The sequence below is a fragment of the Drosophila takahashii genome, chromosome 2L, assembly GCF_030179915.1.
Source record: "Drosophila takahashii strain IR98-3 E-12201 chromosome 2L, DtakHiC1v2, whole genome shotgun sequence".
Lineage (NCBI taxonomy): Eukaryota > Metazoa > Arthropoda > Insecta > Diptera > Drosophilidae > Drosophila > Drosophila takahashii.
The window spans coordinates 13349155-13373136 of NC_091678.1; the positions used below are offsets into that span (position 1 = coordinate 13349155).

General features: G+C 42.2%; 3 protein-coding genes across 3 annotated transcripts; 1 reads left to right on the top strand and 2 right to left on the bottom strand.

Annotated features, from left to right (window-relative positions):
• Positions 1-53: 53 nt before the first annotated feature.
• Positions 54-2120, top strand: Adat1 (Adenosine deaminase, tRNA-specific 1). Its single transcript, XM_017159230.3, has 2 exons — positions 54-976; positions 1036-2120. The coding sequence occupies exons 1-2, from the start codon at positions 105-107 to the stop codon at positions 1346-1348; spliced, it is 1185 nt and encodes a 394-aa protein (XP_017014719.2). The 5' UTR covers positions 54-104; the 3' UTR covers positions 1349-2120.
• Positions 2104-9727, bottom strand: CAH1 (carbonic anhydrase 1). The gene is made up of 3 exons (XM_017159231.3): positions 9467-9727; positions 4390-4548; positions 2104-3057 (listed from the first exon to the last, which is right to left on the bottom strand). The coding sequence occupies exons 1-3, from the start codon at positions 9498-9500 to the stop codon at positions 2438-2440; spliced, it is 813 nt and encodes a 270-aa protein (XP_017014720.1). The 5' UTR covers positions 9501-9727; the 3' UTR covers positions 2104-2437.
• A 4231-nt stretch (positions 9728-13958) lies between these two features.
• Positions 13959-21312, bottom strand: Sec71 (ADP ribosylation factor guanine nucleotide exchange factor Sec71). Its single transcript, XM_017159218.3, has 3 exons — positions 20202-21312; positions 15413-19458; positions 13959-14594 (listed from the first exon to the last, which is right to left on the bottom strand). Exons 1-3 carry the CDS (start codon positions 20986-20988, stop codon positions 14457-14459), a joined length of 4971 nt encoding a protein of 1656 aa, XP_017014707.2. The 5' UTR covers positions 20989-21312; the 3' UTR covers positions 13959-14456.
• Positions 21313-23982: the final 2670 nt, after the last annotated feature.

Here is a 23982-nt window from a genome sequence, read left to right on the forward strand (position 1 = left end):
CCGCCAATCGACTATAACATTCGATAACTTGATGTATCGGTTCAACAGCGTTGCCATCATGATTAATTAATTAATAATTAAATAATTTAGCCTGGTTTGTTTACATGGTTGATCAAAACAAACCGAGCGTTCAGGACATTGCGGAGCTGTGCTTCCAAAAGTTCGAATCCTTGCCGAAAACAGGAAAGCCCACTGCCAAACAATGGACGATTTTGGCGGGAATTGTGGAGTTCAACCGACGAACGGAGGACAGTCAACTGGTGGCCCTTGGATGCGGAACAAAATGCATAGGAGAGTCCAAACTTTGCGCCAAAGGTTACGTCCTGAATGATTCCCATGCCGAGATACTGGCACGTCGCGCTTTCCTCCGTTTCCTATACCAGGAGCTAAAGCAGGAGAGGATCTTCCATTGGAACAGTGAGCAAAGTAGCTACGATTTGGATGAGCACGTGGAGTTCCACTTTTTGAGCACTCAGACGCCCTGCGGAGATGCCTGCATCCTGGATGGAGGAGATCCTGATAAACAGGCGAAACGTCAGCGACTGGATGAGGAAACCGAGGTTGTCTATACGGGAGCCAAGTTGATAGGTCAACTGAATGATGATCCCATGCAGCAGACGCCCGGTTTGCTGCGAACCAAGCCAGGACGTGGCGAACGCACTTTATCCATGTCCTGCAGCGATAAGATAGCCCGTTGGAATGTGCTAGGTGTGCAGGGAGCACTGCTGGACTCCCTGATCTCCAAACCCATTTACTTTAGCAGTCTGAACTTCTGCTGTGCCGATGCCCAGTTGGAATCGCTGGAAAGAGCCATCTTTAAACGTTGGAAAGGCAAATCCTTCGAGCATCCACGGTTTCAGCCTCAAAAACCAGAGATACGCATAGATTCTAGTATTAAATTTGAGTTTTCGCAGCGATCCGACTGGCAGCCATCGCCAAATGGCCTGGTTTGGTCGAAACTGCCAGAGGATTTTAGGTAGGTCTCCTTTAAATAATAATTTTTTTTGAAAAAATATTAATTTATTTCATTTACAGGCCCTATGAAATTTCTGTTAATGGAAAGCGCCAAGGAGTGACTAAGAAAAAGGTGGACACTCCTCAAGCTGCCTTGGCAGTCAGCAAATACAAGCTGTTCCTCAGTTTTCTGGAATTGCATAGATCTAATCCAAAGCTAAGCGAAAAGTTTGATAAGAACCTTTCCGATCTTGAGCTTATTACATATGCTTCTTGTAAAGATTTGTCCAGAGATTATCAGTTGGCATGGCGTCAAGTAAAGGATAAATACTTCCTTCAATGGATCAAAAAGCCACAAGAATTGCTAGAATTTACTCCAAAACCTAATGAATGACAAAAGCTATTAAATGTGATGAAATTACATACATAAAACCCTGTTTTTAGGGCTATTGGATTAAAAGTCCTTCTTTATAAGCAACGGTATAAAAAAAACCCATTACTTTAATGGAAAAAATGACGATGGAATTTAAAAACCCAAGAAATATACCTTAAAGTACAATTTCTGTAAAGGATCCCCTTGCCACCGTATTAAAAATGCCACTAATAAGCGTGTTATATTTAGTTTATAATACCATAATAACATTATTCTAATTGTCATTTTGCAAAGAATGCTAGACTTTCCTCCAAAACCTAAAAAATGACAAATGTAATTGTTAAAAAAGCCCTGTTTTTAGGGCTTTTGGATAAAAAATCCTTCTTTATAAGCAATGGTATAAGAATTATGACGATGGAATTTCGAAACCCAAGGAACTAATACCTCAAAGTACAATTTATGTAAAGGATCCCACCGCCGCAGAATTAAAATGCCACTAATTCTTCATATGCAACATCTAAGCGTGTTATATTAAGTTTATAAAACCATAATAACATTAATCTAATTGTCATTTTGCAAAGAATGCTAGACATTTCTCCAAAACCTAAACCAATGTATAAAAAGCCCTGTTTTTAGGGCTTTTGGATAAAAAATCCTTCTTTATAAGCAATGGTATAAGAAAAAAGACGATGGAATTTTGAAACCAAAGGAAGTAATACCTAAAAGTACAATTTCTGTAAAGGATCCTTTTACCACTGTATTAAAACAACAACTGCTTCTTCATATGCAACATCTAAGCGTGTTATATTTATTTTATAATACCATAATAACATTAATCTAATTGTCATTTTGCAAACGTTTAACGAACAAACAAACGAACAGGCGTACATTACAATTAAGGCTACAGCTAGACATCCACTGATGCGAATACGGATACGGATGCACCTACATATAGGAGGTATATATGCTTATATGCTTGCTGGGCGTACGAACTAAAGACGAGAATTGAACAGTGGGATGTGCCGGTCCAGCTCGAGGCGTACGGATGTGATGTGTGTGGGTGCGAACAGCTAATCATACGACTCGAATCCGTTGACTATCCAAGGAGAATTAGTGGCCACCGATCTCGCGCAGCTCGCGCTTGCCCAGCGGCAGTGGCGGGCGGAAGTTGTTGATGACCTTGCCGTTGAACTCGTTGCAGGGGCACTCCTCCTTCACATCATAGGCATTCAGATTGCGCATGGCGTTCAGCTGGTCGTCCGAAACCTCGATGGGCGTCTTGAACACAATCCAGATGACCGATTCGGAGCAGGGCGGCGTGGTCAGCGAACCCTCGTACGTCCAGTAGGTGTGCACATCGGGCAGCAACTGGCCGGGATCACAGCCCTGGGGCAGGGTGACGCGATCGCCCTTGTGCAGTACGAACTGCAGCAGGCTGCTGACCTTGTCCAGCTCGGCATGGTGATTGCCAGCCTTCAGGAACACGCCCAGCACAGCCAGGCCATCGGGAGCAGCGGCAGCCTCGCCAAAGGACTTGTACTTGGTGGTGTTCCAGTGCACCAGATGCAGTTCACCGGCATAGGAAACCCCGTCGACGGTGTGCTCCGATCCCTTGGAGTCGGTGCAGCCCCAGTGGCAGTGGAACTGCTCCAGCTTGAAGATCTGATTGCCCAAAGGTCCGCCGGTCAGCTCGGACTCGGCGCCATTGACATCCACGCGCCAGCAGTAGCCTGAAATAATTTTAAAAAATAATGGTAAATATATTTGAGTAATATTTATACCCACTACTCGTAGAGTAAGTATCAGTATGAACGCTGAGATCTCGGAAACTACAAAAACTAGAAGATTAAGATTTTCCACACATTTTTTTGGACTTCCTACACAGCGCAAGTTTATTTCAGCCGAGCGCCACGCCCCCTCTAACGCCCACAATCGCCCATTAACGATTCTAAAGTTTGTCTGGCGCCCACACCCTTAAAGATTTCCGAGAAGTATAATTGCAATTTTGTTGTGTTTATTTATACCTGTCGAAATGTAGAAGACACTTTTCAAATCGGACCATTCATTAAAAAGTTATAAGCAATAAAAATTTTTAATATATCTATCTACCTCGCACTCCCTTTAGCTAAGTTACGATTATTAGATAGTCTGGACACCAACCCGACTATAGCGTTCTCTCTTGTTTAAATTACACTGTGCAGCATTTTTAGTGCTTTTTAAATTTACCTCGATGGATGCTATATTTTTGGATTTGTTACGAATTCCCAAGATAAACTGCGTTTTCAAAAAAGTTCCCCGACGCAAGGATTCTTAGCAAAAGGACCTCAAAGTTCGAAAAATGCAGCAATTGGCCAACTTTCGGGAGCTCTCAGAGGCAAACGGATTCATGGTTTGATTCGATGCTAAAGTTTTTTAAAAGATACCTTCTTTATATTTCAAACCCCATACTTAGAATAATTTTAGGATTTTTTTTAAGGCAGAAATAGATTCCAGAAAACATAGTCAAAAAACTTAAAAACATACAGCTGCGGTCAAAATAGTAGTAGTGTTGCCGCCCTGTGTTTTTAAAAGTTTGTTGTTGTAATTCATCTTCTTCTGGTGATATTGTATTGATTATAATTGTACTATTAGACTAATTGGATAAGAAAAGTGACAACAAAAAACTTTTAAAAACACATGACGGCAACACTACTACTATTTTGACCGCAGCTGTATACTTTTATGTTTTTTTGACTATGTTTTCTAAAACTTGTTTCTCCCTTAATAAAAATCCTAAAATTATTCTAAGTATGGGGTTTGAAAGATAAAGAGTGTATCTTTTATAAAACTTTAGCATCTAACCAAACCATGAATCCGTTTGCCTCTGAGAGCTTTGGAAAGTTGGCCAATTTCGGAATTTTTCGAACTTTGAGGTCCTTTTGCTAAGAATCCTTGCGTCGGGGAACTTTTTGGAAAACGCAGTTTAACTTTGGAATTCGTAACAAATCCAAAAATATAGTATCCATCGAGGTAAATTTTTGATGCTGCATAGTGTTATTATTAAAATTAATTTAAATTCTTACCAGGATTGACCAGGCTCTTGGTGTGCTCCGGCACATACTTCCACTTGAGCGGAGCAACCTTCAGGTCGCTGCCCTTTGTGGCGCTGGAGGGTGTGATGTCCACGGGCGACTGGCGATGTCCCGATGCTTGTGGGTAGTCCTTGGCCCAGTGGGCAGGTCCTGAAAGACGAACATTGAATGGGGCGGGTAAGTAAAGTCATTAGGTATTTGTTCTCCCAAATTAACCACCTTAGCCACGTGCTAATCCGTCGATAAGAAACAATAAATCAAGCCAAATCAATTCATTCAAGAATTCATTTGAGGATAATTAGAGGTCATTAGGCGATGAAGAAATTTGATTAATCCCCAAGAAAGCCATTTTAATATTTATACAGCTAATGGATCTTGAACAAATCTCAATAATTTCATTCAATCATTTTATATCCATAAAGTTATGAACTTAAGTGTCATTGCTCAGTAAATAATTAATTTCTTTCTTTTAGAAACGAATCTTTTAAATGTCAAAAGCAATTTTAAATTAAACCTTTTAGTATAAAAGTATTTCCTAATAAATCGCTTAAATTATTGGTATTTTAAGTTAATACAAATTATATTACATTACATCATTTCATTATCAAACCTTTTATAATAAAAATATTTCATAATCAAACTATACATTTATTGTTATTTTAAGTTAATTACTTTTATATTTCAATGCATTAAAATAATAAAAACTATAGATTTATTATCCTTAATTTACTTTTCATTTAAACTTAAGAATGCGAATAAAAATGAATTGTTTATCATTTTTTATAGCTTAATATATACTCGTATTTGCAGAAGCATTGACTTAGCATCTTATTTATGAATATGTCGCCAGCGTAATCGTTTGCTCAACTGGCAGTAATAATATTTGCATAGACCTTTTATCTGACCAACTGAGGCAATACAAGTATTTGCTCCTCTGATGTTCCCCTGTTTGCTGCATTTTACGATTTATATGCGTGTATTGTGGATTCTTTTTAATTACCGGCGGCAGTGGTGGTGGTGTGCAAAGTCAGGGCAAATATTGGCACAGAGAACCACGTCACGTGCCAGTAAAATCACTCTGAAGACCGCAGGTCCAAGTCATGTGATAGGATACGATCGTTGCAGACGCACGCTCCAGATAAACCGCAAAAAATGTGGGGTTGGGGTTATTGTTGTTTGTTTAAACTAGACCAAAAGAAACTAATGAACCCTGGCTGGTTAGTAACGCTACCCGGGAACTATTCTTATCGAACCCGAAGAAGCCTCATTTGTCATTTGATAGATCACCGAGCTCAAGGTGTCAACAGCTTTGTAGCTTCCAATATTTATTTCACTAAATCCCCCAAAGTCCTCCATAAAATTGATAGTAAATAACGCACAAGTCAGGTGAAATGCATTTATCATTTACTATCAAAGCTGGAATCAAGTTCTTTGTTAGCCAGTTTATGCATGTGACTACCAAGAAAGCTCGAAAAAATCAGGCGGCTCACATGTCGTATGAAAGTCACGTATACGCCGTGTTGGGCATACAAAGAAGAAGGCACAAGAGCGTGGATGCACGATCCTTTCGTAACTTAGCAGGCAAGTGCAAATTTCCGGCCATATTTAACACTTTGCCTTTTATAAGTCGGAGATATATATATTTATATTCCCATATAATGCGGTAACTTTTGTTCATTTAAATGTCCAGGCTTTTTGTCTTTGTTTGCCTAACTAGTTTGTTGCCGACTTTGGCTGTAATTACTTTAAGATCACCTGGCGGCGGCATTTTCGCAGTGCCTGTGATAACAATAAGCAGACTTTAAAAAGTAAGAGAGAGTCAACAAATACAGGGAAATGTCACACTTGTGCAAACACAGCGAGATCGGAAATAACCAGTTGGCATTATGGAGACCCTTAAAGCTGATCAAACGGGGGGCCTTTGTTATATATAACTCAACTCGAGCACTTTACTAACTGCAAACTTATCTTTCGCACACTCCTCAAACAGTTCATCATCGTTTTGCAGTTTATTTCGTTTCAATTTAGATGACAAGGAACAAAAGCCACAGCGCAATTGTGACCATTAATGCTGTGATAAAATCCAAACGATTTTTTAATTGAATTACTGCAAATGAATTACCCACATACAATATATCCGTAAATGCCGCGGGGCAGAAAAACAAAAACCCGAAGCTGTCTGGGGAGAACTTGTTCCGGAAACGTTTAGAATCTATAATAACGATTTCTTGCTGGAAACTGTTTAGAAGATTTCCCAACTTTTCCCGACCAAAAACCCGCTGAGCCAGAGAACAAAATAAAAAAACCTTGTGTTTGTCATAAAAAGTAATTTAAATACAAAAAACATTTCGACATTTTAAATAAAGAAAGAGGCGTATATAAAAACCCGAGAGACATATAAAGAAATGCTCGTTACGACAGCCCAAAAAAAAGCTTTAAAACACGACAAAATAAAATTTAGCAATTAGCATTTACGAATTTAAGAGCTGAGCGATTCTAAGCGAGTCTTGCATGATAATATCTACCGCGGAATCATCGAAATTGGAGGGAGGCATGAGTTTGTCGCGTGTTTTTTGTTCGCCTTTCCTGGGGACGATCGTAAGGAAGTGCTCACGAAAAACTGGTTTGGGGAAAGTACCTCCACCTCTGACAATACGAATTGTCGAGTGAGTCAATATCTGATGATATATAACTGCAGGTCCCGAGCACTTGTCTCTGGGTTACATTGCTTTTTATAGCCACTCAATTGACCGGGCTAAAAACAAGCGATAACCCCCTACCCCCTACTATTTTTATCAACCACCTTTGGCGGGAGGAAGCCCCAGAAATGGCCACTACCCTTGGACTACCTTGGACTTCCACGATATCTAACTAACCACCCATCCAACCCTTCAATCACCTGCTAAAATTTTTGCCTGTAATTATTTGTTTGCATGTGAGAAATGGTGACAATAAACCGCAAATGGAATAATTGAATTGCCATAAAAGTCAAGGGAACTAGCGAAATGCATTTCGGCCTAATGAAAAGCCTCAGATGTTTGGTCACGTTCGAAATCCCAAGTTTTTTATTTGGCGAGAATTTTCCAACCCATTTCCATGTACCTATACATATTCAAAATCATATTTCTTTGGAATAATATCATTAGCACGCCCAATAAAATATCCGGATTGACAAGTCGAATGGTATATCTATAGAGCTGGCCAAAAATAATATTAAACTGACGATTTCCTTGCGTGAGAAATCGTTTTCGCAGTTCTATTTTTTGATTTTCCAACCCCCCAATAAATATTGACTTTAATGGAGGGGCCTGGACTTGATCTGATCATTAAATGGTAAATGGAAAAACATATTGAAAGTGAACTTCAGGTTCCCTGCTAAATTGTTCCTTGGGTAATTTTGATCTAACCGAGAAACTGATAAGTCACCCGAAATATATCATTTTAGAACATTATAAATCCATCGATCATTGTGACAATGACAATTTAATGATACATTATTTGCTTGCTAAAAAATGGGTTTATCATCGCCAGATAAAGTTGAGTTTCCATAAAGATATAGTGGTGAAACGAAGAAAAGCGTTACGCAAGTGGCGATTTAATCAGGCGATATAGATGGAAAATAGGTTTCGGGACATTTGATTGATCTCCGCATATGTACGCAAACACGCGAGTTGTAATCTGTAGTGTCCAGATGGAAGCGTGTCGCTTACCATTCAGATTCAGACAGTTCCGACAGGGCCCAGGGGTTAGACACAACCTGTGCGATTTGATAAGGATGGCTATATGGCTGCACTGATCGCACAATCTCTACTATAAATACGACTATATGGCGAGTATAGAGTTTCTCATTCTCGGCTCTGCAGGAGGAGCTTGCTGATAAGGTTCTTCTTGCGTTAGGAAAGTTACCGGGGCGGCGCGGGAAAATCAGAATATCAGTATCAGAAAATCAGAATCAATCAGAGCAATCACAAGCAGTTAAGCGAATCAATTGAAATTGTCAAAAATTGAAGTTCTTTTTGATTTCTAAATTGATATCTTATATACGCAGCTCGATATAAATATTCTAGTTATTAGTGTTATATAAATGGCCCAGACATTGGAACCGGTATATTATGCGTCCTTAGCAGACGAAGAACATGCACTTGGCTAGCCTTCAAAGCGGAAAAGAGCGAGGGGCACATGGTGCTCAGAAATAAACAGCGAAAAGACAAGGCAAACAAAGGCGGCTAACGAAAACAATAATACGAATCGATCGGAGAACTAGTTTGCCCATCGAGCGGCGGTTGACTCCGCCGGGGACTGGTTACTGGTTACTTTTTAATAGTTAGTGGGAAGCACCAGATCACGAGACCCAGCTCGTGCGAAACTCCCCGATCCAAAACCCGCTCCCCTGCATTTTAATTAAGGCCCATTATTCATGAGTAATGTCCAAGTCTGTTTGCGCGAGCTTCAGCTTATGAGGCATGAAATCGACTTGCAGGGCGTTTCAAGTCATTGTGCAATCGATATAGCGAAGCGATCCCCTACTATTCTGAAATCTAAGCCCTTTATGATAACGCAAATCTTGGACAAACGCTTTAAGTGTTAAATTATCTGACTAATTGGCTATTTATTAAGGGTTTACTCACACCTTTCTCTGATAACCGGGTTGTTTTTAGTGTTTCTGCCATTTTATTGGGTAAGGCTGTAGACTCTACGTTGGGCGCCAATATCTTATCGTTTGATAGCTCTGTCTGATTCGGGAACGTGACGTTTACTCTCTCAGATAGATCAAATTTGTCATAAAAACAAAATGGTTAAAAATTCCTCAAAGATAACGATGATATTGTGTTTGTCGGCCAAAAGATAAATGCAATGTAGAAAATGGGAGGGGAAAATCTTGTTATTAAGCCACGCATGCGCAGCGTGTGCAAATGAGTCAAAAAATCGGAACCACCGCAGACGGCGATGTCTGATTAGAGGGAAGGCCAGACTGGTAAACAAACCGAAAAAGTTGGGAACCGGAATACGGAGGCTGTTATGCCGAAAAAAAAATTCAAATCAAACAAATTAAAAGTGGAGAGCTTACCGTTCTCTTCGGTGTATCCCCAGTGGTGGCTCATCTTGATTTTTAGTTTTTAGTTTTTCTTTAATATTATATCTCCAGTGGGGATGTTTCACTCGCGGTTGGTGGCACGCGTCTGACTTTCGCTGGGGATCGCCCGGTTTACTTTATAGGGAATATGGGAAGAGTCGGTAGAATCGGTAGAATCTCCGAATGCCTTGAATCGCGGAGCGGTGCTGGAACGTCGACTGTTTGGTTAGTCCGCCGAGTGTAGACTGACGGGCACTCGGGGCAGCGCTGCTGACTTGAAAGCCGGCGGTGACAGCGACGCGACTGCGAAGCGGACAACGGACAGCACGCACCTTGCGAGAGAGCCGGAGAGCAAGGCGTGAAAGTCGTAGAGCCAGTGAACTAAACTACTGTTTAACCCCCCAAAGCCCCCGGTTGTGGGTGCTCAGGGGGATTACGGGGTTGCGGGTTCGAGCGGTACAACTGCGGCGTCATTAGAACCGTTGACAGCGAGCCGCTGGGTTCAATAGTTTAGTTTGGCCGCACTTGAGTCCGGCACAATGGGGCGCATACGTAATGAGTTCGATTCCCAACACTTCGCCGTCCATTTGTATATTTTTTGCACTACCCATACCTGCTTGACCTTGACTCTGCATTAGGTGCTGAACGGGATCGGTGGTTAAAAAAGCGGAAATGTAAGGAAAGGCAACAATGCATAACATTAATCGATTATTGTCGAGCACGATCGATCAATTCCTGGGAGTTTTTACTGCAAAGATTAGTTATACAGATAGTAGGGAATTACACAATACTTTAGGTGCTCGATATTGAATAGATTTTTAATTAAAGTTAAGTACTCTACTTAAAAACGATATCTATATCAGATTTCTGGAACTTGAAGTTATGTAATTACAGTGGGTATAAACAGTGTGCAAAACTTTTTTATAATATTATAATATGAGCATGATTATGTGATATATGGTACCAAAAATCAGAGATATGATAGGTAACATAATCCTAATTTCTGTAGAGAAAGGTTCTAAGTGCTAAAGAATTCGCGGTTCTGGCTTAGTTAGATATGTGTTACAATAAATCAGATATATGAAAGAGAAAGTTTCTAAATGCTCAAGAATTCGCGGCTCTTAAATAGACTTGTTATTCGTTTTAGACATCTAATACCGCTGAACTTTCCACTGTGCCTAGACATTTTGTAAATTGCTCCATACATGCGGTAATTTTCTTTTTTTTCGGTTTTGTTGTTGAACTTTTGTGCATTGTTTTTGTTGCTGCTGTGGGACTTAAAGCGTGATCGCGATCGCGCGCTCGACAACGCACACAGATCTACATATTTGTACAATGTACACATATATCTCAATATATACGAGGGATTGGGGATGGGGGAAATGGGGATGGGCCTGGTTTCTGGTCTCTGGTGGTGGTGATGGCGACACGCTAATCGCAGCATTTTTGAGGGGAACTGGAACCGCTCTCACTCTCTGCATACTACTTGGCTCTACGGGAAGGTGGATTGGGACTGGTCAGGGGCAAAGGGATCCATAATTTCCATCAACGCGCTGCTCATGTTATTCCATTAGTCCATTAGGCACAGTCACCGCATCGCACGAAGCCACTTCAGCGAGTTAAGCTCGAAAATTTGTCACTAATTTCAATTCTGCGCCTCTTTTGTTTTTTCGTTTTCCTTGCACTGCATAATAGATTAAATTATCTGGTTACATGGTTCGAGAAACTTTGGTCTCCCTTCCTATTTTCGATCAGGGGCTATCGTTCTTCCTCTGGGCCAACACTGCGTATGCGCAATTTATTCGGCGCGTGTGAAATCTTCGTATGTGTTTGCATTTGGCTTAAATCTTATCGCCCACTTTTTCCCCGTGCCGAGCTTGTTTTCTAATTAGCCATGCATTATTATTTGCGCTTTACAGAGCCCCGCCCCCTGAGACCCCCGCCCATATCTATATACCACCCCCAAGTATCTCATCGACCCCAGCTCACGTGCAGTTTCTAGTCGCTCGCTTCCGCCTTTTGCCATTTCGCTCGACGCTTTTTGCAAAATGGAAATGGAAATGAAAATGGGAATGTATCTGTAGCTGGAATTTGATTTAAGCTCCCGCCTCTGACAGCCCCACTTCAAGGTCGAGTAATTATTGTTAATGGGCATTAACTGAACCCATGTGACAGGCAAAGTTTTGGGTCGGGAACGGGACCACTTAGATCGTACTAATTGGATAGGAAAAGGAGCTGATCACAAATTAGTCATAACAATTTGTACCAAGAGTAATGGTATGATTTTTTGGAGATGGTAAAAGAACCCAAAACTTAATTGATCTATTTATAATTACCTAATTAATTTATTGGTTAAAAGATATACTTTTTAATGCGTTTCAATCAGACATCATAAACATAAATCTATAAAGCTTTTACGTTTTTATTTGCGGCGGACCAACCCAATTTCTTATAATATTTCCATTTGTTAATCACATGAGATTTTTATTGCACTATAATTCAAAAACGTAAGCCACACTGGTACTACAAAAAATAAACATAAAGAAAGAAAACATAAACAACAAGAAGAACAGTAGTTTTTAGAAATAAATATTTACCAAAAAGTTGGGAGATTATTTTTGAATATTTACCTAGATAACTCTAATCTCGGGAGGTTAACGTTTTCATCGTGACTAATTAAAGAAAAACTTTCAGACAGTTCAACCAACTTTTCAAGGCAAATGCGACAATTCGTGAACTTTCTCAGTGACACAAAACATTGTGGCGCTTTTGTTAGCTAATCATCTGCCTCGATAAATAACTTTAAGAAACGACCCGATCCAAGTCCAGAATGTAGCATTGTTTGTCTTTTTTATTTCTTGTATAAAATTGGATCATGTTTATTTCTTTAAATATTTCTGGGCTAGTAACACGCGTGGCTAAGGATTTCATTTTATTCTGTTTTGCCATCAACTGTTGAGCGCTATAATTCTCTTTTTATAACGCATATAAAGTAACTGGCTGCGTGGTTTGTCAAAGATCTTGAACCCCAGTTTGTAGTTAGCTCAACTGGGATTCGGCGGAGATTTTTGGGAAATTAGCGGGGTTAAGAAATAGAGATACTCTCTCTCTATACAAAATATTTGTCTTCCTCCATACGTAAGCGCCCCCAATTAGCACCTACCAATGTGATACCTTGCAAATCGAATCAGAAATCGGGAGCGTGATTAAGTTTCCACTGAAATTGACATATTAACAAGATCAATTAGCATGAGCCTTAGAATTTTTAGCTCACACATTTACTACATACAAATACCTTTAGCCAGTAATTTTTTCCGCACAAAGCCCCATTGATTCCTACCCGATCATCTCAGTTTCGGGCAGTTTGCAGTCGGTGCGTGTTAATCGATTTATTTAAACGGCAAACAAAACAAAGCAGCACGAAAAATATCACTCCGTGTCATGTGGACACTGACTAAGGTACGAATTTTTGGCAAAAAAAACAAAACGATAAACTTGGCTTGGAATATTCCAATGGCCTCTCTTATTCAAACAAGGTATAAACTTATCCATAGCAGTGAAAATTACTTTTAAAGGCCATTAAAGGTAGAGGTGTCGCTTGATAGTTTATTACTGAAATTAATTAGCATTTAAATTAGTAATGATTGACTAGGAGTTAGACTTAGTGAAAAAGAAAGATGAACCTTATATGAAAAAGTATCACCCATTTTTAAGAAATTAAGAAAATACTTCAATTATATACATCAGCGGTCGGCACACACCTACGTTGACATTTTGTTTTATATTTGTGTGCGTAATTTGCACTGGGCAGCTTATCGTTGTGTGTGTGCAGACGTCTGTTCTACAGTATACGTGAGCGTGCAGTGGCTGAGCAGAACAAAACCCTATGCTCACTTAATAGGGCGCTGCCGACCGCTGATATACATATATTAATCAAATATATTAGATCTGACATGTTTATTTCTTTTTTATAAATAAGTTCTCCGACCCATGTTCATCATTAAAATGGCGAATTTATTTTTATTGCCTGCTAATATTTATTAATTAAACTCATTCAATATAAAGTCCCATTTTTTCTATCGAAATCCAGCAAATAAAAATCATGAAGCTTTCGCCATCATTTAAATAAATTCGACGCACATATCGCTGGTATAATAAAAATGCCATAAAAATCTGTGCCCAAAAGACTGGACATTTGCCCAGAAACTGCAAAAGAATGTACAACCAATCTAAGGCACTTAATTCTATTTGATGTAGATTTTTAAATAGGAGAGCGCGCGATTTTTTGAATTATAATATAAATTGGTTGACGTGTGACCGAAAAATAAAGATTTTTTATTATTTGGGTGAAGCTATAGATGGGGAGTATTAAATCAGATCACATACCTTGATCTTGATCTTAATATGCATGATGGGTCCTCTAAATAAGGCTTGTCCATCCCAGAACCAAACAAATTAATAAATCGCAACCAGCATTGATAATAGATTTATATTGTATATTTGAAATATATTTATTTATATAGATTTTGATTTAAATTAACACTAGCAATATACAGGCTGCACATAATGCTGGTTTAATCGGTATTTACGCTACACACTAATCGGTAATAGGTGAATGTTAAAGTGTGGTTACACCGGGGAAAACAAGATCCAAATTCGTAATCGGTAACTGAAGGAAACTATACACACGCACACATTAAAGCCTTATATAGCATACCCAATTGTAGTATGTATATATATAAAAAACAACAACATTTCTTGTTAAACCTAATAAACATTACATTCTGCCTATGTATTGTTTATAAATATAATAAAAATATATATACTCGTATGTATGATTAAGTGCCAACATAACAACAAAGCCGAGGGAACCAAAGGGTGCTCTATGAACTACGATTTGAGGGGATTTGGGGAGGCTGGGGAGGATCGATCTATTAACATGGCCGAGTCAACTAGCCAGGTGGCTGAGGCCTCTCCTCCGTGACTATTTAACGCTCATTATATTGAATACTGGACCGATGCGCATGAACACACGCCTAAGGACACTTCTCAGTTCGGGCTTGAGGTCGAAGCACATCATTTCGCACAGCAGGCTGTAGTAGTTGGACACGTGGGTGGCGAACTGAAAGGGGAATAGGTTGATTATTAAGTGATTCAAGGTATATTAAACTTGTATATTAAATTAACTTGTACCAGGATATATCAATATAATTTATAATTATTAAGGGAAAGCTAGAGTCTGGCACAAAAAATAAATCGATTTTTTAAAATTGTTTTTAATTAACATCTCAAGATTATACAAAAAAGTTTTAAGTCAATCGGACAAAAACTTTAGAATTTATGCTAAAATTAGTACCCTAACCTCTAAGACTTTAAGTACGTAAGTGCATCTGTAAGTGCGTTTTTCTCGAAACCACGTTTCGAAAGTCCGTCTTTATCGGAATTTCTAAACGGCTCAACCGATCGGTTTCAAATTTGACGCATATTTTTCTGCATAAACCCCCCCCCCCCTGGGAAGCGTTTTTTTATTTTGTAACTTTAAATATTTATTTTAAGCCGGAAGTCAAATTTTTTAGGTAAAAAACGCATTTTTGACTTAGGAATATCAAAAATTCTCAAAAATAAAAAAATTAAAAAAAGGGCTTCCCAAGGGGCGGGGTTGTTTTATTTCTTAAGCGAAATGGAATTCCGATCATTTTTAGCGGAGGTACAGTGAACACTGCAAAAAAAATAGTTTTCCAGAAATCGCTTTGTCACCGATATATTAGCCGATAGAATCGGCTAGAAAAATTAGTGGATGTTAATTAAATGACACTTAATAATATACAAAAGGTTTGAATTAAATCCATTTAACCAGTTTTTATAGAAAAAATCGCAAAGTTAGTCGATTTTATGGTGTTAAAGACCCTACCCCCCATCACATAATATATAAAAACTCACCCTTGCATCGGACATCTTGAGCAGTCGCGTGAGGATGAGCAGCAGCAGCGATGTCCAGGCATCTCGATGGGCCTCGCTCTGCAGACTAAGGTAGTAGCCCAGTGCCTCCTTGCAGACCTGCACCAGTTCCTGCTCGATGCCGGGCCAATCGCTGCGCCTGTTCTCATCGCCGTACATCTTGAAGAAGATGCGCAGGACGCAGGCCAGCGAAGAGGTCTCCTGCTTGAGCAGATTCGGCTTCACCGAGCCCTTGAACCCGGCCCGCCACAACAGACTGCGCTGATCATGATCCGCGTTGAAGCGCTTGGCGAAGCGGTGTGATTGCATCAAGCAATCAGCCAAAGTGAGCAGCTGTCGGGTCCTCAGATAGCCATACATTCCCTGCTCCTCCCGCTGGCACTCGAGCAGCTGCGACTGCGATCCATTCCTTCCGCCCGTCAAATCAGCAGCCGCCTGGGCCAGTGTTTCGGCATCCTCCTTTCGCGACGTCGCCGGGAAGAAGACAATGTTGTCCATGGTCTGTATCAGTTCCAGCTGCACCACACACCGAATGTGCAGCGCCTCGAAGTGGTTGTGCTCCTGGGGTGGCTGCTGGTTACTGGAATGTGCCTTCGGTCGCCAGCTGAGCAGATCCTGCGGCAGCGTGGCATTGAAGATGTCTAGGATGCACTGACACGTCTTGTCCCAGGTGGATTCGTTGAACTTGAAGCCATTGGAAATCACGAGGTTCTCCAGACAATTCGTGCCCGATCGCGCCAACTGCTCGTTGCTTTGCTGAACGCACCAATGCAACTGGGCAAAGAGTTCCTCCAGCAACAGATGTCCCAGAACATCAAAGTACTGCGTGAAGACATCGATGATAGCGTACAAGGCGTGATTGCAGGTGGTGGTCATCCACTCGGATTTCTCTGTCACATGTTCGGGCAACTTCATGTTGTCAAAGATGCGGAAGATCACATTGAACAGATCCTTCCACCAATTCGGCTTGAAGCTCTCGCCATACGTCTTAACAATCTCGAAGAGCACAGTCAGGGCGCGCGTGCGCACGTCCAGTTTGCAGCGATTGACGACGCAGGAGAGCGAGAAGAGCATGGGGAACCAGCCGCGCACCCACACGCGATCCTCCTCCGCCACCGAGGCATCGTTCTCCATGCCGGCGTGCTCCGCAAAAAGCTGCGGCGCCTCGTGGACGCACTGGGCGCAGGTTCGCACCAGGCGAATGGCCTCCATGCTCGTGTCCGGAAATCTGGCGGTGGCAAACTCGGATAAACACTTGACTGCATCCTGGAAGGAGTCCACCATAATGGCGAACTGACGCTTGTACAAATCCCCAATGATTTTGCCCGTCGTCTGGAAGGCCAGCTCCACAATCGGCTCCTCGTGATCGCCCGCCGCCAAATGGAAAATGCTGAAGATATTCTTCCAGCCGGAACGAATGTTGTGCGCCTGTGAGTTCACCATTTGGGCAATGCAACGCACCACCATATCTCGAATTGCGGGCGAGGCGTTCTTCTTCATTATGTGCTCGAAGGGTCGGAGGAAATCCTTCTGGAAGCGAAAGTTACTGAACTCGCCCTTCTCCATAAACTTCATCGACAGCTGACGCAGTGAATCCAAAGCGAAGAAGGCGATCTCCTCGTTGCTATTACAACCCACTGCATTAAAGTGCTCGCCCAGGACTTGCCAAATACGCGACCACTGCAGACGAATACGCTCCATGTTGTAGTAACTGATCTCCACTATCTTCTGCAGCGAGAACATCCGCGGTTGCTGCTGCTGCAGTTCGTCCACCGACACTTGGCACAAAGCCTTAACAAAGTCAACGATAGCATCGCCATCCAGTCGCATGGAGCCGGTGAAAATGCGATCGACGGCGACCACAACGCTCTGGCTGCTCGTCTCGCCAATGTGCTCTTTCACGCTGGGATTCAGCGAATCCTTGAGCGTGGTCTGCGCCCCGGAAAGGAACTGCGGACGCACTCCAGTGCCAATAAGTTGAGCCAACTCCAGTTGGCTAATGCACTTGACAATATCCAGCCAGCTGCTGCCCAGATAGTTGCCATCCGTGTGGGCCACCATGATGAGCGTCTTGATGGTGTCGATATTTTTGGCCTTCATCTCGTTGATCGGAGAATTGGCATTCAGCAGGGTAAATCTGGCCAAAGCCTGAACATAGGCATCTCTCTCGAGGGACATGTGAAAGATGCAGGCAATCCTAATAGCGCAACGAATGCCATCCAAGCAGAGGGTGGCTATCTCCGGATCATCGCAGTCCTGCAGACCCACCGAAAAGGCGGCGAGGAAGGGAGTCCAGGCCATCTTAAACATGGGACGCACATGCTCCAGATGCTTGGCGGAGGTAAACGGCGACTTTACATGCGAAACGGACTGCATGAGATTGGTGGCCGTCAGCGAGATGACCTCCATCTCCATGTTCCACAACAACTTGCGACGCTTCTCCGTGATGAAGGGCTGCTTGCCAGCGGGTTTCGCCTGCTGCAGCATTCCCGAGTTGTTCTTCATCTTGATCTCGTGTTCGGAAATCTCATCGTAGATGGAGGATAAATACTCCTCGGGCAAATCGGACTTGCTGTCACTGATGCCGCGATTCATTTTGATATACTGCTCCTTGGTCATCTTGTGCTTGACCTGCGGCGAATGGAGATCCGTGGTCAGCATGATGATGCTGAAGGCGAGAACGTAAACGGTGTCGGCACTTTGGAATAGCTGATTCTGCGGATTGCATTCGCAGTATCTGCTGGCGAACTTCTCCATCAGTCGATCGATTTTCTGCGCCTCTCCCGGCAGGCGGAACTCCTCGAGGAGAATTCGCAGAGCGGCCACAACCTCCAGTTGTCGAAAATCGAAGGCATCGATGTAGGCGCACATCACCTCCTTGGAGTGATCGTCGTTTTCGCCCAGATAATTGCCAATCACCGTCTTGTCCAGTCGCTCGTCCTCGTGCAGCCAGCGGGCAATGTCCTGGCACGTACCGCCCAGCAGCTGCTTCTCCTGCAGAAACTGCACGCCCTTCTGCGGCTTCCGATTGAAGAGCTCGATGCCCGTTTCCATCACCTCCTTGCGCATCTTGCGCTCCTCCAGCGCCTCGGGCAGATCCTGCAGCTGCTCCTGATTCGAATTGAGACTGTGGCTCGAGCCGCTGTGCATGGTTTGAATTGTGGTGTCCGCTTGATCGTAGGTCGTAGGCGATTGAACTTGAGCCGGAAGAGCGGGAACCGGCATATTGGGATTGACATACAAATCCTTGCTCCATTCCACCATGCATTTGAGGATGGAAACGAGACACTCTAGGCCGCGTATCCGCATAGACTTCTCCTGCATCGGATTGGCGCCCAGTTCGAGGGCCTGGCGACCCTGGGCAATCTTGGAAAGATCGTTGACTAGTCGCTCGAAGAGATTGGCCGCCGAAAAGTCGCAATCGTAGTTCACATAGATATCCACCACGGACTGGGCATCGGCGCAGATCCGCGTCAGCGCTTGGATCACCATCCACTTGTGCTCGAAGCTGCTCGAGTTGGCTTCGAGGATGTTCAGGAAGATCTCCTTGAAGAAGACCTCGATTTGGCGCTTCAAATGGACCTTGAAGTTGGATAGCAGGGCCACGAATATCGAGAGCGACAGCTCAAAGACCTCCGGCACCAGGCTCACTCCGTTGTTGGACAAAGCCACGCACAAATACTGCTTGATGGCCATGATGAACATCTCGTTGGAGCGGAAGACTGGCCCGGCATTCTGGAGAATCAACAGCAGCAGGTGCAGCGACAGCACCTTGGAGCGCAGCTCGTGCGACTTGGGATCCGGATGTCCCTCCGGCAGGGGCTTCATCGATAGCTTGCATAGCGCCCGGAACACGAGAAAGGCGTCTTTTTGCAGAATGTGCGTGAACTTGGCGGTGACCACTGCATCATTCTCGCTGTGCAGCTCCACACTGTCGTGATCCGAGTGCGAGGAGTAGTCGTTCCCGTTGACTGCCGCTTCTGGTTCTCCCACCGATTCCTGATCCTTCATGGCCTCATTGTAGGCAGCTAAAAAAAACGAAATCGTCATTAATCTTGCGCAATAATAAATGGGCACGCGGGAGGAGGAGTGGCAGTTTATGTTGCACCTTATCGTGAAAATTACTATGTATGAGTCACACAAAAATTTCCTTTCGATAAGTGGGTTTCTTTGATTGGATTTTAAATTTAAGTCGATTAGAAATCAAAATTGAAGAATTGCTGATATGAGTTCTGAATTATTATTTTGAATTTTTTGTTTTATAAGAATGAATTAATTAGAATTTTGAGTTTAATTAAATTGAATCAATTTGAATTTTGAGTTTAATAGAATTGAATTAATGAATGGCATGAATTCCGAAATAATTCAAACGACAATTTCTTTTAAAGAAGAAAGGGCCATAATTTTGTGATTAAATCTGCCTGAATTTTATTTACTAAGCAGTTAACATTGATTTCTTAAAAATGTTCGACTTTTTGTTCTCAAAAGAATACACAAAAATATCTGACAAATTCAAAAAATTCATAATAATTATTCATCCATTCAATGAATTAGAAAAACATTCAAATTATTTCACATAGAATTTCACATTGAATAGAATTAAACAAATCAGTCATTTCATGGCATACTATGATGAAACAAAAATTGAATGATTCAAGCAGGGCTCTAATGTGATTTAAATTAAATCATTTAATAGTATAAATAAAGGATAATTCTCATCTAGAAACATTAAATCTGCCTATTATTCTCCCTCCACCCTCGACAAACGCACCTGATATGATCTCAGCCAGCAGCTCCGAGGCAATGACTTCGTCGGAATCCCCCGGCGGCTCCTCCACCGAGCCATTGCAGTCCTCCGAATGGATGCTGCCGTTGATGGGATTGGAATTGGAATTCGGAGGCGGCAGCTCGTACACCTGGTTCTCCATGCGCGCAAAGATCACGTTCAGCATTTGCGTAAGCGTGGCGCGCGCTGTGGTCTGATTGACCAGGTTCTTGCTGGACAAGTAGATGTCGTAGCAGGTGCGCACCGCCTGGAGCAGCGTGAACTCGTGGATCTCGACATGCTGCGAGGTGACCACCGTGAGCAGCGCCTTGATGATCTGCAGCTGGACACCCTCATCGGTCTGGGGACCACTGAAGCAGCCATAGATGGTCACCACAATGCGATCGATGAGCAGGTGACCGGGATTCGCGGAGTCCTGAATGGAGCCCGTTAAATGGCCATAGGCAATTAGCTTTTGCAGGCAATCCAATGCGGTGACCACGATGCGCGGCGAGCGGCTTTTGCAGGCCAACTCGAAGGGCAGAAAGTAGGTCTCCGCATTGATGATGCTCGAGGCATCGTTCTTGGGCAGCGGAAGTGCGGCGCAGGGCAGCTCGTTGCCCTCCGCGATCTGGCCGGCGCTGATTAGCTCCGCCTTGATCTGCTCCAGCGCCGAATCGCAGGACTTCTTCAGCTGCGAGTTCTGGGAGCGCCGTATGTCCTTGTCGGCAAGGATCTTCTCGAGAGCACGCACGATGAACATTTCCTTGGTCTTCGTGGAGTTGTTGTGCATATTCCCCAAGGTCGCCTCCGCTGGGTGGGTGGGTTTCAAAGCCTCCTCCTGCTGCTACCTCTCCTCCTCCTCCTCCCCACTTGGTTTCTCCTCCTCTTCCGGAAACGACAGCCACGCAACTTTCGCTGCTGCCTGCTGGTTGCTCCGCCAGCTGTGCGGAGTCCTCCTCTCGGTTGGTTCGGTCGTCTGGCGGCACTCGGCGAGTCTTTAGCGTGTCGTGGCCGTTTGCATGTTGCAAATCTCTCAGTTTTTCCACATTAAAATATACGCTTCAAAATACAATGCGAAAAAACGTCATCAGAAGTGTGACCGTGAAGGGGGAAAATTACTGGGGTGGCGACGGTGTTGGAAAGTGTCTGGTATTTTTTTATGTTTAGTATTTTTCTATTCAGGTGGGAGAGACTGGTATCACTGTTATTTGAATTTATTTAAGTGATAACAAAATTGTATGTTTCCGATTATATTAAAATTAGGTAAATAGAAAGAACTACTTTTGAATAATTATACCGGTTACTCGTAGAGTAAAAGGGTATATTGTATTCGTGCAAAAGTATTCCGACCCTATATATATTCTTCATCAGGATCAGTAGCCGAGTCGATATAGCCATGTCTGTCTGTCCGTCTGTCTGCCTGTCTGTCCGTCCGTATAAACGCTGAGATCTCGGAAACTACAAAAACTAGAAGGTTGAGATTTCCCACACATATTCTTGGGCTATCGCAGCGTAAGCTTATTTCAGCCGAGCGCCACGCCCCCATCTAACGCCCACAATCGCCCACTAAAGATTTTAAAATGTGTCTGGCGCCCACACCTTTAAAGATTTCCGAGAAGTATAAACACAATTTTGTTGTGTATATTTATACCTATCGAAATGTAACGAGAGACGGCTATTAGAACCCGATTATAGCGTTCTCTCTTGTTTTGAAATAATATAAATAACCGTTACGAAGCTAAAATAATTAATTAATATATATCTACTTTTTGAGGGCTCCGCTTTTGGGTATTGCCCACTGTGCATGGGACAACTTTTTGAAAAAACAGGAAATCGAGTAGGCTATGCCTGTCAAAATATTTTGGTCTTAACTTTTGAGGAGCAATAGATTCAGTTCACTCCAGGATTTCCAAGCGACACAAGCTATCCGAGCATAAAAAATATTTATTAAAATTATCAACTACCGAGGTTTCTTCAAAATTGTTGTGCGACGTTAATTTTTACAAAACGGTATTAAAAAGTGCTGATATAGGTAATTAAAATAAAACTAAGATATACACTAAACATTGTGCATTACAAAAAATTCAATCTAGTAATCCATGACTGCCAAAACCTTATTGTCATAATCTTATGTCGGCAAAACTTTCAGTTCACTCTAGGATTTACCAGAAACACAAGCTACCGAGCAAAAAAACATTTATTAAAATTATCAACTACCTAATTTTCTTCAATTGTTGTGCGACTTAAATTATTACAAAACGGTATCGACAAGTAAATAAAACAAATTTAAATATACACAACGAAACATTGCAGAACAAAAAATGTAATCTAGTAGTCCAGGACTGTCAAAATATTATTATCTTATGAACTTTCAGTTCACTCTAGAATTAACAGGCTATGCCTGTCAAAATATTTTGGTCTCAACTTTTGAGGAGCAATAGATTCAGTTCACTCCAGGATTTCCAAGCGACACAAGCTACCGACCACAAATATTTATTATTACAAAGTGTTGATATGGGTAATTAAAACAATATATAAATGCAGTACAAAAATCAACCTGGTAGTCCACGACTGCTTAATTATTCTTGTCATAATCTTAGAGCAGCAGTTCTTTCAGTTCACTTTAGGATTTACCAGAGATGCAAGCTACCGAGCACAACAAATATTTATAATTATCAACTGCCTAGTTTTTTATTTTAACTCATTATAAATATAGGTATTTTAAATATAACGTAAAGGACTTGGCATTAAAAAAGGCAATCTAGTCTAACAGCAATACATTCAATTCAATTTAAGATTTTTTAGAAAACTAGGCAATAATGTAAATTATTAAACATTAAAATTAAAATGTATTAAAATGTATTTTCAATAGCTAAAGGGATCGACCTGTGGACGGAAGACACCGGCAGAGTTCAGCAGCCCCTGTCACTGTCCAGCGGAGCGATGGGGTCGACTGCCTGAAGCAGGAGGATCAGGAGCTGCTCTTCTCGCCCCAAGCATTTGATCTCATCTTCTCTGCTGGACAGTGACCAGGACTAGGTCACAATGCAGTCTAGAAGATCCGAGATCAGGAGTGCACGAATGGCATGAACCGAGAAGCTTGCTGACCAGATCCCAGGAGTCCATGATATCTACGAATTAACCCGATGAGGCATCGTAAAGAATTTCCGCGTGACAAGAATATGACAACAGCAGCTATATGAATTTCCGAAGGGACCTACCATCGTCCAGCGGGGCAGATGGATCCCATCTTATAGCACTTGAATAACAGGAGTGACATAAACCGAGAAGCATACTATATCCTTATTGGACGTGACGAGATCCGATATCTAGGAATTCAAGAAGGTAGAAGACTCGATGAATACATAATAACTGAGGCTGGGACTAACCCCGGAGCAACACGAATATTGGACAACTGGAGCTATTTGGATTTCCGAAAATACCAAGATCTTGCCAATGGCAATGAACTGCACTAGCGAAGCAGGAGGATCAGGAGCTGATAAATAGTTTTCCTTTTCTCAAGGAAGAAAAGGAGGAAATAGACAAATACAATGGTCTCGAGCCGTTTGGAAATTAGGCTCCTCCCTTCCATCGTCCAGCGGGGGAGATGGGGTCAACTGCCTGAAGCAGGACAATCAGGAGCTGCTTCTCTCGCCCCAAGCAATTGATCGCATTCTTCCCTGCTGGACAGTGACTAGGACAAATTCATAATGCAATCTAGAAGATCTGAGATCAGAAGAGCATGAATGGCATGGTCCAAAAACCAAGCATTTGAGACCCGTGA

Coding starts and splice junctions, on each gene's coding strand:
- Adat1 (XM_017159230.3), top strand. CDS start 105: ATGGTTGATCAAAACAAACCGAGCGTTCAGGACATTGCGGAGCTGTGC. Junction 977..1,035: donor AAACTGCCAGAGGATTTTAG/GTAGGTCTCCTT, acceptor TTTCATTTACAG/GCCCTATGAAATTTCTGTTA.
- CAH1 (XM_017159231.3), bottom strand. CDS start 9,500: ATGAGCCACCACTGGGGATACACCGAAGAGAACG. Junction 4,549..9,466: donor GGGATACACCGAAGAGAACG/GTAAGCTCTCCA, acceptor TTCGTCTTTCAG/GACCTGCCCACTGGGCCAAG. Junction 3,058..4,389: donor CAAGAGCCTGGTCAATCCTG/GTAAGAATTTAA, acceptor AAATTATTTCAG/GCTACTGCTGGCGCGTGGAT.
- Sec71 (XM_017159218.3), bottom strand. CDS start 20,988: ATGCACAACAACTCCACGAAGACCAAGGAAATGTTCATCGTGCGTGCT. Junction 19,459..20,201: donor GCTGGCTGAGATCATATCAG/GTGCGTTTGTCG, acceptor CGTTTTTTTTAG/CTGCCTACAATGAGGCCATG. Junction 14,595..15,412: donor TCAAGATGTCCGATGCAAGG/GTGAGTTTTTAT, acceptor TTCCCCTTTCAG/TTCGCCACCCACGTGTCCAA.